General features: G+C 36.8%; 1 protein-coding gene across 5 annotated transcripts in view; it reads left to right on the top strand.

The window, feature by feature from the left end:
- PARPBP (PARP1 binding protein) overlaps positions 1 to 16627 on the top strand; it is a 71865-nt gene that overhangs the window by 11326 nt on the left and 43912 nt on the right. For 3 of the 5 annotated variants that reach the window (XM_032299378.1, XM_032299370.1, XM_032299367.1), the window contains exons 3-4: positions 8511 to 8744; positions 14404 to 14511. In XM_032299378.1, coding sequence (XP_032155269.1) covers positions 8511 to 8744; positions 14404 to 14511 — 342 coding nt within the window. Of the gene's footprint in view, positions 1 to 8510; positions 8745 to 11815; positions 11867 to 11901; positions 12079 to 14403; positions 14512 to 16627 lie in introns of all 5 variants that reach the window. The other 2 variants (XM_032299380.1, XM_032299375.1) reach the window with 2 other exon arrangements.

The raw sequence follows: 16627 nt of genomic DNA on the forward strand, positions 1-16627 counted from the left end.
ACACCTTCTAGTACTATGTTGAATAGAAGTGGGAAGTATAAGCATCCTTATCTTTTTCCTGATCTTAGAGAGAAAGCTTTCAACTTTTTTCACTATCGAGTATGATATTAGGTGTGTGTTTGTCTTATATGGCCTTTCTCATGTTGAAATATTTTCTTTTATATCTAATGTGTTGACAATTTGTATAATGAGAGGATATTTAATTTTGTCAAATGATTTTTCTGTATCTTTTGAAATGATTATATTGTTTTGTTCTTCATTCTGTTATGTGGCATATTTTGCTTACAGATTTGCATATGTTGAATCATCCCTGGTATGAATCTGACTTTACCATCATGAGTGGTCCTTTTAATGTGCTGTTTAACTTGGCTTCCTAGTATTTTGTTGAGGGATTTTGCGTATGTGTTCATTATGGATAGTGACCTCTAATTTTTTTTTTTTCTTGTAGTGTTCTTGTGTGGTTTTGGTATCAACGTCATGCTTGTTTCATTAAATGAGTTTGGAAGTATTCCCTCTTCAATTTTTTGGAAGAGTTCTTAAGTGTACACAGAACAGTCTTCAAGATAGATGATATTTTAGCCACAAAACAATTCTTAACAAATTTAAGAAGATAGAAATCATACTGAGTGTCTTTTCTGATTACAAAGGTATGAAACTAGAAATCAGTAACAGGAAGAATTTAAAAAAAATTAACAAACACATGGAAATTAAACAACATCATCCTGAGCAACCAATGGTTCAAAGAATAAATTAAAAGCAAATTTTAAAGATCTTAAAAAAAAAAAAAAAACGGAAGTACAATATACCAAATCTTATGGGATGGAGCAAAAGCAATCTTAGGAGGAAAGCTTATAGCAGTAAACACCTACATGAAAAAAAAAATCTTAAATTTAACATTACACCAAAAGGAACTAGGAAAAGAACAATACACTAAGTCCAAACTTGGCAGAAGGAAGGAAATAATAAAGATGAGAGCAGAAGTAAATGAAATAGAGACTAGAAAAGCAATAGAAAGATCAATGAAACTAAGAACTGACTTTTTGAAAAGATACACGAAATCAACAAACCTCTAAGTAAACTAAGGAAAAAAAGACTCAAAAAAATTAGAAATGAAAAAGAATACATTACAACTAATACCACAGAAATAAAACAGATCATAAAAGTATACTATGAACAATTTGTATGGCAACAAATTGGATAACCTAGAAGAAATGGATAAATTCTGTGGCATATGCTATCTACCATGACTGAATCACAAAGAAATAGGAAATCTAAATATACCAATAAAAAGTTAGGATATTGAATTAGTCATAAAAAGTCTTTTATTAAAGAAATGCCCAGGACCTGATTGCTTTACTGTTGAATTCTACCAAACATCTAAAGAACTAATACCAATCCTTCTCAAACTCTTCCAAAAGCATGCAGAAGAAAGAACACTTTCTTTCTTTTCTTTTTTTTTTAATTCATTTTTAAAATTATTTTTATTTTTAAAGACAAGTTTTCACCGTATTGGTCAGGCTGGTCTCGCACTTCTGACCTCAGGTGATCCGCCCACCTCAGCCTCCCAAAGTGCTGGGATTACAGGCGTGAGCCACCGCGCCCGGTTGAAAACACTTTCAAACTCATTTTGTGGGGCCAGGAGGTATTCTCCTCATAGACTTTCTGTTTCTATCCTTTGCTTATTTTACTCTTGTTTTTGTCTCTCTGTTTTTGTTTTTGTTGTGAGACAGGGTCTCGCTCTGTTACCCAGGCTGGAGTGCAGTGGCACAATCTGGTTCACTGCAACCTCAGCCTCCTCAGGCTTAGGTGATTCTTTTACCTCAGCCTTCCAAGTAGCTGGGACTACAGGCATGTACCACCATGCCCAGCTAATTCTTTTATTTCTTATAGAGACAGAGTTCCTCAATGTTTCTCAGGCCGGTATTGAACTCCTGGGCTCAAGGGATCTGCCTGCTTCCGCCTCCCAAAGTGCTGGGATTACAGGCATGAGCCACTGTCTGACCTCTTTCTTATTTATATATATATATATATATATATATATTTTTTTTTTTTTTTTTTTTTTTTGAGATGGAGTCTCACTCTGTCAACAGGCTGGAGGGTAGTGGCATGACCTTGGCTCACTGCAACCTCTGACTCCCTGGTTAAAGCAATTCTCCTGCCTCAGCCTCCCGAGTACTTGGGATTATAGTCATGTACCACCATGCCCAGCTAATTTTTGTGTTTTTAGTAGAGATGTGGTTTTACCGTGTTGGCCAGGATGGTCTTGGATCTCGTGACCTCGTGATCCACCCACCTCGGCCTCCCAAAGTGCTGGGATTACAGGTGCCTGGCATATTTGGAATATTTCTATATGTATTTTAGATATTCTCTTTGTTATAAATTTTGTTGGTACTGTAAGGGAGGCAAAATTTTACCTCCACCCTTTTAGAGTTTTTTTGGCTGGGCCTGAGAATTAAATTGACATCAGACAGATCAACAGGAGAAAATCATGCAAATTTAATATGAGTTTTACATGGCACAGGAACATTCATAAGGAAATGAAGACCAAAAGACAAGTTAGAGTTGAACACTTACTGAATGGAAGAATGAGTAGTAAAATGAAAATGTAACGAGGCAAAGGAACTTGGCCTAGGGTGTTTAATTGGATAGAGTAGTGGCCAGGAAATAAAGCTTAGTTTAATAAGGTTTGTTTGTGTAGATTTTCCTGGACCTCAGCTTACACTCCTTGATGATAAGACTATTACTTGTATAAAGAGGGTATCTTCACATGTGAATTTTGTCTTCTGCTTTGAAGAAACGGAAGGAAGTTCATAGTGATCGTCTTGCACCTGCTATTTTTCAAGAACTTTTAACTTAGATTTTCATTTTACCAGAGTGGCATAATTTGAGGGTGGGGTGATCTTCTAGTTTTACCTGTAAGTTTTACCTTTTCTCCATTTTACTTACTTTCACTAGATGCATTTCCTTTACACTGTTCTACCTGCATTTATGTAAGCTACTGAGTCTTAAGTCTAATATAATCATCTTTACCTTGGTGTTCCAGCACTGTTTCCACATCAGTTTTTAAAGTAGAGCACATTGTTTTTTCAGCTTACTTTCCCATTCATAGTCTTATTGGTATGTGCCATTGTTAACTCAGTCGCTTAAGCTAGATACCCTATTTTTTTTTTTTTTTCATCCTTTAGTAGTGTAAAGAAATAGTACTAAGGTAAATGATGGATTATGAGAATATTGAATAAATAAAATAGACTAGCTAAGTGTTAACCTTGGTGACTATACACTGGAAAATAATGAGAGAGAAATTGAGGCAATTTTTAAGAATCAGTGTTGTATAGTGATTGAAGACTGTTATTGTGGAATGAGACTATATTCAAATCACCTCCTTTCATTTATTTATGAATTACTTCTAAAGATATAAATAGATTTTATCAACAAGCTAAGTGAAATGTACCCTGAAAAAAATTTAACCCTCATTGTAAAAATTCTGACATACTGAAATATTCAATCCAAGTCAGTTTTTCTTCAGGATTTGTCTATGCAGCAGTCACTCTGGGTCTCTATCTACTTGCTAATTTTCTACTTACTAATTCACTTAATTCAGTGTGAAAGTTCAATCTCTGAGTGGGAAAGAAGAGGTGAGTTGTAACTGAGCTTTTCACAGTTAGTGTATGTGTGCGCACATGTGTAGTGGTGCGATAGGTTGCAGTTCAGCTTTATTTCAACTTTTCGCATGCAGAGTTAGCTCAGGCCTCCTCGACTGTGCTCAGACTTCCAAGCACTCAACAGTATGAAACAATGTACATGTATGTCTGCAGGTGCATTTATAAGTAGCATATAGTAATAAAAGGTAGATAGAGTTTGTTATATATATATCCATTACCTATATTTTTTATCCTGTGTTTGAGCTCTATTTAGATTTTGAATTCTCTGAAGTTTGAGAACATGAGTCTTTTTTTTTTTTAATGTATTTATTATGATTTAAGTTCTGGGGTACATTTGCAGATCGTGCAGGTTTGTTACATAGGTATACATGTGCCATAGTGGTGGTATGCTGCATCCATTGCCCCATGATCTACATTAGGTATTTCTCCTAATGCTATCCCTCCCCCATCCCCCCACCCCCTGCTATTCCTCCCTTAGCCTTCCACCCCCCAGAACCTTGGTGTGTGATGTTCCCCATCCTGTGTCCATGTGTTCTTGTTGTTCAGCACCCACTTATGAGTGAGAACATGCGGTGTTTGGTTTTCTGTTCTTGTGTCAGTTTGCTGAGAATGATGGTTTCCAGTTTTATCCATGTCCCTGCAAAGGACACGAACTCATCCTTTTTTATGACTGCATAGTATTCCATGGTGTATATGTGCCACATTTTCTTTATCCAGTCTATCATTGATGGACATTTGGGTTGGTTCCAAGTCTGCTATTGTGAACAGTGCCACAATAAACATACGTGTGCATGTGCATGTGTCTTTATAATAGAATGATTTATAATCCTCTGGGTATATACCCAGTAATGGAATTGCTGGGTCAAATGGTATTTCTATTTCTATATCCTTGAGGAATTGCCACACTGTCTTCCACAATGGCTGAATTAATTTACACTCCCACCAGCAGTGTAAAAGCATTCCTGTTTGTCCACATCCTCTCCAGCATCTCTTGTCTCCTGATTTTTTAATGATCACCATTCTAACTGGCATGAGGTGGTATCTCAATGTGGTTTTGATGTGCATTTCTCTAATAACCAATGATAATTAGCCTTTTTTCATATGTTTGTTGGCTGCATGAATTTCTTCTTTTGAAAAGCATCTGTTCATATCCTTTGCCCACTTTCTGATTGGGTTGTTTTTTTTCCTATAAATTTAAGTTCTCAGTAGATTCTGAATATTAACCCTTTGTCAGATGGGTAGATTGCAGACATTTTTGGTTGCTGGTTCACTCCATTACAGTTTCTTTTGCTGTGCAGAAGCTCTTGAGTGTAATTAGATCCCATTTGTCTATTTTGGCTTTTGTTGCCATTGCTTTTGGTGTTTCAGTCATAAAGTCCTTGGCCATGCCTATGTCCTGAATGGTATCGCCTAGATTTTCTTCTAGAGTTTTTATGGTGTTAGGTCTTGAGAGTATGAGTCTTAAAGTATAGTTCTTACAACTGAATTTGACTATGATAAAACTTTTGAATACCTAGTAGAGTTGTTAGTCTGTCTAATGACATATTTGTTTTTCTTAACTGTTTAAGTGGGAGAAAAGAAAAGATATATTAAAATACACTTTGAGTTTTAGGTTTCTAGCATGTTTTTTGAGAGCGGAAATTTTTTAGTTGGAATCATGTAACACCTTTCTAGTAGTTTTATACTGCTAAAGATTTAACCTTTATAGATTCATAGGACTTTTGACTTCATCATATGGCAAATGTATATGACTTGATTAGGTGGCAAATAATATTTTGGCTTTCTTTCTTTGGAATTAGCTTCTTAGTTTGTATCTGACAATTGTGTTAATAGAGGCTATTTTTTGCCTTAAATTGTCTTACTGAGAAGCTTACAATATTCCATTGCATAAAACAGATGAAGGTATTAATTTCATACCTTTATGGAAAGCAATTATAGTACCTGTGATTGACTGTCAGATTTGAAAATGATGTAACTGTGATGTAACAAGTAAGAAGAAACAGGTTTTTAAAATTGTATTATATTTATCACCACTCTTTCCCCTCAAAACAATGATTTTACTTTAAATAGGAAAAGAGGAAATTGACATTTTTGATTACCTATCATTTGTGAGGTGTTATTTCATCTGTGTAATCTCATTTTATAACCAACGAAACTGACTCAGGGGTTTCAGTATCTTACCAAAGATCACATAGTCCATTAGTGCCCTTAAGTAGATCTATCTTTAATGACAACAAAACATCTAGTTAATTAAAAATGTAAAATTTATTTAAAATTTTGCATTATTAGAAAAATATGATATAATGTACAAAGCACAAATGCTCTGGAAAATGTGTAACTTGCTTTTCTCATTTTATTCATGTGAAATATAATCCTTATGTTCATCAGAGAATTAAAGTGCTGAACATTTTGAACTTCCTTAATATGTTAGCCAGCTGGCATATTTTCCTAGCAAAATATTTTCTGATTTGACCACAGACTCTCTAAATCAGTTGTTACTGGTTTAAATAATAGAATATGCTGTCATGGTGGGCACCTGATCGTGAAAACTGATATCTGGAGTGCATTTTTATTTGGATTTAATATGTTTTTACAATCCCAGTATAAACACTGTTAATCTAGTCAAAACTTTTTCTCACAAGATCAAGAGCTTGCATAGTTTTACTTTAACTAATTATAGTCAAAAGGGTAAGAATAAGTTGTGCATTTACATTACACAAAATGTTAATTTATTTTAAACATGAAGGATGTCAGACTAAAAATAGTTGTAGGAATTTTTGAGATAAAACAGTTTAAAAACTCTAAATAACTGGATTTATTTAATTTAAATACCATTTGGAAATTTTCTGGTGTGTAACCTTTGCGGGGTTGGGGAGTAAAGTGTATAGTTTTTGGTGCAATGCTGGAAAATTACAACTATGTCCTACTTTTGGAAAATAGATCCAATGTTTGAGAGTTACTGTTTTTTTTTTTTTTTTTTTTTTTGTTATTCATTGAACTAGTTTATGTATAGAATTAATTTCCATTTTCATGACACAACAGGCCCCTGCACTAAGGACAATGAGTCTAATTTTTTTTTTTTTTGAGACAGAGTCTCTGTTGCCAGGCTGGAGTGTAGTGGCACAATCTCGGCTCACTGTTAACTGCCGCCTCCATGGTTCAAGCGATTCTTCTGCCTCAGCATTCTGAGTAGCTGGGACTACAGGCACGCACCACCACGCACAGCTAATTTGTGTGTGTGTGTGTGTGTGTGTGTGTGTGTGTGTGTGTGTGTGTGTATATATATATATATATTTTTTTTTTTTTTTTTAGTAGAGATGGGGTTTCACTATAGTGGCCAGGATAGTCTCAATCTCTTGACCTTGTGATCCACCAGCCTCGGCCTCCCAGAGTGATGGGATTACAGGCATGAGCCACTGTGCCCAGTCAAGGATGATTTTTTTAGTTGTGTTTATATTGATGAGTAAAGAGCTACTTATTTTAAGGCAGTTTGGATACTTTTTCTTAAATTTGGATAGTAAGTAGTAACAGTGGCTAATTATTATAAGAAGTATAAAAATGTAGATTTAAAAGGTCAAATATAGAGAAAATAATATTTGGGTATGTTTGATTTCTTTCTATTGGTTTTTGCTGGGTAAAGATTATATTGCAATTTAGTTCTAGTGAACTATAGTTGTACTTTAACACCCACCCATCTTTAAATGCAGTTAATGGACAGATCTTGGTGTTAGCAGAAACTACGAAAATATAAAGGAACTTAACTATGGAAGGCAGCAATGTGTTACATTTTGTAAACCATATATGGATACTCAAAAATATTTGGTACTCATGCTGTATTAGAAAGGAGTAGTTAGAATTTTTTGCTGAAGTGGGGCTGGCCGCTTTTGGAAGGCACTGTTATTAATTTCTAGAATATTAATGAGGGAGCAGAATTGAATCAATTAAAAAAAACCTTCAACTTGTTCACTGAAAGAATTTATTATGTAGATACTGAAGAAGACTTTAAAGAAAACTTTATAGTTAGATAAAATATTGGCATACAAACATGTTGGTAACATTAGTGGGTCTCTAGCAACTATACGGCACTGTAGATAGGTTATAATCTGTTTCATTTTTTTGTGGGAAAAATAGAAAGTCTGTCAAAAAAGAGAAAGAAAAAGAATAATTTTGCCTGACTAGTAATATCTGACAACTTATAGAAAGAAACCTGACCATGTCTTCGTAGTTCTTATTTGTTATAGTTTCATGTGTCCATGAGCTGAGAAGAGTCAAAATTATTCTCTGGCTCAAGGCTTTAGCACTGATGTTTTGCTCTCCTTGTAATAGTTATGAAATATAATTTGAAAAATTAATCTTGATGACCATATTTTAAGACTAAACACTTAGAATATTATGTTATGTGGGAATTCACTATGGCATTGAGAATTTTAAATATGAGATTAAAAATAGATTAGCCAAAAGAACTAAAAGGAACTAAAAAGAATAAAAATTATCCCCCCTGAATAGTACTTAAGTATAGTTTACTGCCCACTCATTCGTCCACTTTTGGTGGAAGAAATCTGGCGAATTTCAGGAAATGTAACAGTGACTATATATTTACCAGTTTTGTCAGGTACAAACTTGCCTTAGTTGTTCATATTTTATGAAGTCATGGAAACCTTTTTCTTTTATATCTGATTTCTAAAATTGTCTCCTAGTTCAACTTGGGTGTTCTCTTCAAACCCATAAAAATTGAATGTAAACTTTGACAAAATTTAATTTGTATTTCTTATCTCAGTTGTAAGTTATTGAATATTCTGGCACCCAACTTTATCTTTTTTTTCTTCTTCTTGGCATCATCTTTTTCAGCACAATGGAGAATTTACAGTCTCTCTCAGTGATGTTTTATTGACCTGGAAATACTTACTCCATGAGAAATTGAACTTACCAGTTGAAAATATGGACGTGATTGACCATTATGAGGACATTAGGAAGATTTATGATGATTTCTTGAAGAATAGTAATATGTTAGATCTGATTGATGTTTATAAAAAATGTAGGACTCTGACTTCTAATTGTGAAAATAATAACAGAATATCCCCTGTAAGTATTTTTTAAACAATTCTTTTTTAATCAAATTAAAATTTACCTCAATTTATTTTGAATTAAGGTATCCCCAGTTATAGTAACTCGGTAATGTTTTGCTTAGTGAATCATGATAAAATGGGAAAATTTAGCTACCTGAAAGCTAGTTATTACTTGAAAGAAATCTTTTGGTGGTAAATTTTGTTGGACTTGTGTTACTGTTATTTGGTTGCTATAAGAATAGCTTCTTAGACCAAAAAATCGTAACAAAGAAATTAGTCCCAAATGCCTGATTTCTTTTTGAATTATATCAAAGATTGCTTTTGTATTTAAATTTCTTGGTTGAATGTGCATTTGTTCATTTGGCACATGTTGGATAAATGCTTGGTATGGCTTTTTGTAATGTTATTTTACTACATATAGGTACCATTTATGAGAATAGTATTATGCAATATACATAAGATAATGGACTATTCCTTTTTTGAACCAGCATTTTTTAATGGAGTAGAAATTTAAAAATTAAATGGAGTAGTACCCCTTACAGTTTGCTTTTGTCTACGTTAGAATTTATAAACTGTTTTAGAACATATTTGGGCATATCTTGTTATTTTTAAAGTGTTGAAAATATTTTTAGTTATTTGAACATTTACTGAGTGCCAATAAAGTAGTAGTTAAATAGTGGTAATAAATAACTGTACATGAATTAGAAGAAAATGTTTACTATATTTTCTAAGATATTCAATTATTTTATAAATATTTTAATATAATACTTGGGAATAGCGTTTTAGCTGATTATAACAGAAACCTCCACTACAATAGTGGTTTGGGGAAAATAGAAGTTCAACTTTTATGTAAGATATCTAAAGATGCAAACAGAACTGATGGGATAGCTCCATGGTTGTCAGAGACCTGGGCTTTTTCTGTCATTCTGCTCACCCATTTTAGTCCTTGGTCTCTACCGTCAGGACCATTTTATGGTCCAAGATGACTGTTGGAGCTCCAGCCATTATATTCATTACACTGGTATTCCTTGTACCAAGAAATAGTAAGGAAGAACAGCACTTTGCTTTTCTATTAAGGTTACATAGCTTTTTTCTTTCATCTTATTGTCAAAAAGTTAGTCACATGGCTGCAACAAGCTGCAAGGGAGGATGTAGAATGTAGATTTTATTCTGGGTAATAACTTGCCAGAATAAAAACAAAAGCGCCATTACTGGGGAAGAAAGGGAAAATGGATATTGGCAGGCAGTTTAGTCTTTGCCTCATTGAACTGTCACAGAAACCTTTGCCTTGTTATAGCTTCCTCAAAACACATCCACACACATATACAACTACACTATGGTTAGGATACTTGTGAAGATAGTTTTTTTAAATTCTTCCTTAGCTATATTTTATTTGCCTACTTACAGAGATGATTTTTGTCTACTTTTTACATAGTTGATTTAGAGAGGCTTATTCATACATAAGTAGTAGATTGTAGAAACAATAAAGATCTTAAAAGCCAGTGGTAGTATAATCTACCTGAGGTCTTCAGGCACATTGTTTTCATTCTATTCCTTGCCATTGTCTAATTCCTCTACTAAGTCTCTTCATTTGAGTGGGTAAAGTTATGGTATGATATATATCAGGGTACATGTTTGAGGTTGTCTATGTGGGAGACTCTCTCCAAATGTCATCATGTCACCAGGAATAAAATTGAAGATGCTAAGATGGTAGTACGTGAAGTAAAAAATGTTCTGCATTTTAATCCTGGAAGACTAACAACTTAATCTCTGATACTGTTTGCTCTAGGGAAATTTCCAGTGCAGGGAAAAAATAGACAGGAAAATATATCCCTAGATTGATTTCTCAAAAATGTACTAACCATAATCCCAATTTATGCTAAAGTCTCTTTAAAAATACATATTAGAATATTCCAAACAGTTTTGAATTCTATGATCCTGAGTTTTCATGATCATGATAAAATTTCTTTGTTTCACATTTGTTGAAGCTAAAATAAGGCAGGGATTATGAGAAATTAAGATAAAGCTAAGTCAGGGTAATTCTGGGAATGTGGTCACTTGAACATTGCCTCTTTCCTCCCTATTATTCCTCTTCTAAGGAAAATGGATACAGGGCCCATGGGCATCTCGGAGCATACAAAGCCTTAGATTGTAACTGGAATCTTAAGTAGAGAGATTTGGTACAGGGATTGCTTTCTCATGAACTGAGCAAGTATCTGGAAGATGGGATCAGAGACCTGACGTGAAGAGCAGAAATGGTTGATCATAAGAAGAGCTTAGCCTCGGAGATCTGTGGACATCTTTGGGGGAAGGTCAGCAAATGCCCTCTCTGGGTACGCTCAGATTCCCTGACCCTTACGCCAAGAAGTAGCTGAATGGATGGGCTCACTTCCTGTTGGTAAGGCTTGGAAGAACACAGGACTCTTCCTTAGCTTCAGCAGATGACTGGTAGCCTGCTTGTTTCTCCACTGATGCTCTGTAAGTATAGAGACCGTTTCAACTTCCATTACCTGTAGAACTGTCATCACTTAAGATACGTCAGTAGTCAGATCTGAGTCCCAAAAAGCTAATGAAGAAAGCAACACACCATTAAAGGGTTTCCAGCAGCCAGAGAAGGACGAGTTAGCTGACAACACACATGCCTAACAGAACAGAGCTACTGGAGGGGAATAACAGCAACTTGAATGATATAAATGTTAGGTACCTGGGAAAATTCAAGCATAGCACCTCAACATAAAACTATGGAGCTGACAAAAAAAAGAAAAAGGCAGCACACCTGCATGGGCCTGGATCTCGGTGAGGGTGTTGAGGGTGCTTCATGGTGCTGGGCTCTCTGGGATGGGGGGATGGTGAAGGGTGCTGCAATTACCCAGGGCAGAATGCAGCTGGGGGTGTAGGTTCTTGGCTTGAACTTTTTTGTGATAAGGCCACCCTTGAGAAAGCTCATAAAATATAACACCTCTGCAGAAGCAGTTCTTAGCTGGACGCTGAGGCTGCTGGGAAATGCATCGACATCAGTGAATGGGGTCCTGCAGGTGGGTCCCCGATGCCTGCACACTTTTTAGGATCTTCTGATCTACCTTGCAGGGGTCAACTATACTGCCACCTTCAGAAAGAGAAGGCTTGCTGCTGTCCAGGCCTCCAAGGGGTCCATTGGGCAGTAGGGGCCAGACCCAGATCTCTTGGCTCCTGGGGAAGATCTACCAGTGTCAGCCTCGTTGACCCAGGAGCAGCAGAAGGGAGAGTCCCTCTGTGCATGGAGCTGGTCTCTTAACTTGGGATTGTCTGGGATTCCCAACACAATCCAGAAGAGACAAGACCTGAAGAAGATGGCAGCTGCCATGCGACAAGTGGGACAGCCACCTGCTTCAGAGCGTTGAAGCCATCTGGCACCAACTCACTGTCCAAGCTGAGAGGAAGAAACCAGGGACCCAAGGAGCTTCATGCAGTTTAGCATAAAACCAGCAGCAAACCTCCAAAGTCCAGGCATCTCAGAGAAATGTCTTTTTTGTGGACATGTTACTAAACACAGAGCTAGATTTTAGTTTTGTAAATATTTGCATCTCCTATTTTATCAAAAAGTTTTCTTTTTTCTTCCTAAAAACCAAAGGATGCTTTCATTTCCAACTGCATCCCTTGCTCTGCTGCCTCCCTGCTCCTTTTCTCAAATGTTGGGCAGATGGGCTGACTCTTCTCAGGGATGCAAATGAAAGCTTGTTGGTAGAGTGGAATAAAAAGGGCAATTCCTCTTCAAAATCTCAGAATGAATTGAAAAACACAGGACATAATATATTCTAAGTCCATCTAGGATGTTCTGTTTTAAGAGACATGTGTAAAGCTGTACCCTGAAACTGCAGGATGGGTGGACAGTATTCTAGATCAGGGATCTGGTTCTCCCTGGGAGCATCCACATTTCTTTTAAGGTTTCCAACAGAGATGTAAAGATGAAATTACTCACAAGAGGGATTAGATGCCGGCTGCTAGTTGCAGTTACTGGGTTACTGTAAATTTCATCTGTTGATGTTCTACATATGTGGTAAGAATTTATTTACTGTGTAGTATGTTTAAACATTTGTAAGTTTTATGAGCTATTTCCTCCTGTATAAGCTGACAATTCAAGTTGTTCACTGTTTTCCTTTGACAGTTATTATCTGGTTATAAAACTATCAGTTTTATAAAAATGAGAGAAATTTATTAATTTTTCAAATATGACATTAAAGTATAAATAAGCAGACTTTTTCCTGTGTAATTGCGTAACACTGAGATAAATACTTCAGAGTAATTTCATCTGATTTTCGTTAAAAATAAATCATTTCCAGACATGGTGGCTCACGCCTATAATCCCAGCACTTTGGGAGGCTGAGGCGGGTGGATCATGAGGTCAGGGGTTCAAGACCAGCCTGGCCAACATGGTGAAACCCCATCTCTAATAAAAATACAAAAAAATTATCAGAGTGTGGTGGCAGGCACCTGTAATCCCAGCTACTTGGGAGGCTGAGGCAGATAACAGCTTGAACCCAGGAGGTGGAGGTAGTAGTGAGCCAAGATCATATCACTGGACTCCAGCCTGGGCGACAGAGTGAGACTCCATCTCAAAATAAATAAATAAATCATTTTTATGACAACTAAAAAAAACAGAATTCCCAACACGGTGGATGAATTCAGACCAAAATTGGTCTTGAAAATTAAGCACAGTAAATATTTAAAACATAAAGAAAAATATTAAAGAAATCATGAAGTGCTTAGTACTTTTCCAAGTAGGAGAACAGAAGAAAAGAGTTCAACAGAAACAGATGCATAAAAGGCTATAATTAAATACATAATATATTTGATATAAATATATTTGTTATAATACATATTTTCCTTAGCTGAAACAAGCAGATAACACCATTATTGTAGGTTGGCCTTTTGATATAGCTCTTCAGGGATTTTGCATGTCTGACACCCATGGCTCCACCTGGACCCACCCAGCAGCAATTCGGCATGCAGGATGACAGCTTTGATCCCCTATGATTTCATCTCTGCCCCTGCCAATCAGCAGCAAGCCTAGCCACCCCGACCTCTTCTTCCAAATTTCCTTTGAAAACCCCCTAACCTATGAGCCTTGGATGATATTGGTTTGAATATTAACTCTGTCTCCTACATGGTGTGGCCAGCCTCATGCCTATTAAACTCTTTTTGAGACACAGTCTCACTTTGGCACCCAGGTTGGAATGCAGTAGTGCAGTCACAGCTCACTGCAGTCTTCCTGGGCTCAAGTGATCTCCCACCTCAGCCGCCCGTGCAGCTGAGACTACAGGCATACGCTACCATGCTCAGATAATTTTTTGCAGAGACAGGGTTTCATCATGTTGCTCAGGCTGATCTTGAACTCCTGGGTTCAAGCAATCCACCCACTTTGGCCTCACAAAGTGCTAGGATTACAGGCGTGAGCCACATTGCCTAACCCTAAACTCTTTCTTTACTGCGGTTATGTGGTCTTTATTTGTGCAGCAGACAGGAAGAATCCATGGGCAGTTACATTATGAAGTTTAATTATATGCCTACTTAATGACTGCTAACAATTGTCAGGTAACACTGCATTGAAACATCAATGACACTGAGTAGAGCTTTGTGTGAAGTATTTTTTATAGTCAGCATAGCATTTTATTAGTAATACCCTATGTTTTCTACAGACTCAACTACTGGATTTTCTATCTGGCACACAGTATGCAGTAGGGGATGAAAGTGATCTTTGTATACCAATATCACCAAGGAGTAAATACATCCAGGATAATGAAAAGGTACTGATAAACTGTGAGTAAATTAAAGCAGATTATAATCCCTTTCAAATCACTGAATTTGGCCGTACCTTAAAGTGACTAATGCTTCGTAAAAAATTTTTAACAAATTTTTAATTCGTTTAAAACTGTACTTGCAAAGAATAATATATTGGAGACTGGTGAGAACGTGATTAGAGTCTTCATGGTTTGGGGCCAAGGTAACAGACATTGAACAAAAATAAGTATCATTCAGACTATCAGGAAAGTAATTGAAGGTCCAGTTTGTCAGAGTTCTTTGAATCTCTTTGGTAAACTTCACATTTTCTGTTTTAGATGGTTGATCCTAGGGAGCATATGCTCAATCGAAAAATCTCATCTGTACCCCTTGCAGTAGTACAACTCATATATCAGGAGTTTGGATAATAGGGTTTATCGTGTAAACCACAGAAAAGTAGTGCCTCATACAAGTTTGGTCTAATATAATTTACCTTCAGCTGAACGCTATGCTGGGTACTTAATTATGTATGGTAACCTCCCTAAACATAGTAGTAGTGCTTATGAAAATAGGACCAAATTATGACCTTTTTTCTCTCTTGCCCAAACTCCTACTTAAGTGGCCTGGGAAGTCATACCTTCCAAACCATAAAATCTCATCAGATGGGTTTTATTTAACCCTCTATAATGTGGTTTACTCTCCCACCTGACTCTGGCATAACATCACATGACATAGAAGGAAGTAAAAATATTTTCTCCCAAAATATGTTTTTTTGCCATATTTTGAAATGGTCTTACAAAGCTGTCTTTTGTGAAGAAAATTTGTACCTGTAAAGGATCTCTATTAATGTAACTAAATCTTTCCCTTTCCAGACCCTCCCAATCCTGAAGAGGTAACTGAGAGTCTAGCACCTTTTAAAGGTCAAAATAGGAAGCCTTTGCCATGTGTTGTTTCTTTTCTTTTTGTTTTTTGAGACAGAGTTTTGTTCTTTTTGCCCAGGCTGGAGTGCAATGGCAAGATCTCAGCTCATCGCAACCTCTGCCTCCTGGGTTCAAGTGATTCTCCTGCCTCAGCCTCCTGAGTAGCTGGGATTACAGGCATGCGCCACCACGCCTGGATAACTTTTGTATTTTTAGTAGAGACAGGGTTTCTTCATGTTGGTCAGGCTGGCCTCGAACTCCCAACCTCATGTGATCTGCCTGCCTTGGCCTCCCAAAGTCTTAGGATTACAGGTGTGAGCCACTGCTCTGGCCTGCTATCTAAGGGTGGCTGCCTACAAAACTTCATCTGCATAGTAAGAACCTTGGTCTTTACAATCCCCTATCTTTTTTTTTTTTTTTTAATTGCATTTTAGGTTTTGTGGTACATGTGAAGAACATGCAAGATTGTTGCATAGGTACACACATGGCAGTGTGATTTGCTGCCTTCCTCCCCTTCACCTATATCTGGCATTTCTCCCCATTCTATCTCTCCCCAACTCCCCACCCCCCGCTGTCCCTCCCCTATTTCCCCCCAAGAGACCCCAGTGTGTAGTGCTCCCCTCCCTGTGTCCATGTGTTCTCATTGTTCAACACGCGCCTACGAGTGAGAACATGCAGTGTTTGATTTTCTGCTCTTGTGTCAGTTTGCTGAGAATGATGGTTTCCAGGTTCATCCATGGATTATAAATCGTTCTACTATAAGGACACATGCACACGAATGTTCATTGCAGCACTGTTTACAATAGCAAAGACCTGGAACCAACCCAAATGCCCATCGATGATAGACTGGACAGGGAAAATGTGGCACATATATACAACCCCCTATCTTAAACCAGAGACTCCTTTCTGCTGGTTCCAGGTCTTTAGATGATAATTCTTTCAACCAGTTGCTTGCCAGTTGGAAAATCTTTGAATCTACCTATGACCTGTAAGCCCCATTTCAAGCTGTTTTACCTTTCCAGGCTGAACCAATGTATACCTCACATGTACTGTTTGATGTCTTATGTCTCTCTAAAACATATATAACCCCAGCTACTCAGTAGGCTGAGGCAGGAGCATTGCTTGATCTAGGGAGGTGGAGGTTGCGGTGAGCTGACACTGTGCTACTGCACTCCAGGCTGGGTGACACAGTGAGACTCCATCTCACAAAAAAAAAAAAAAA

Source organism: Sapajus apella, unplaced genomic scaffold (assembly GCF_009761245.1).
Source record: "Sapajus apella isolate SASKATOON/1434 unplaced genomic scaffold, GSC_monkey_1.0 scaffold2, whole genome shotgun sequence".
Taxonomy (NCBI): domain Eukaryota; kingdom Metazoa; phylum Chordata; class Mammalia; order Primates; family Cebidae; genus Sapajus; species Sapajus apella.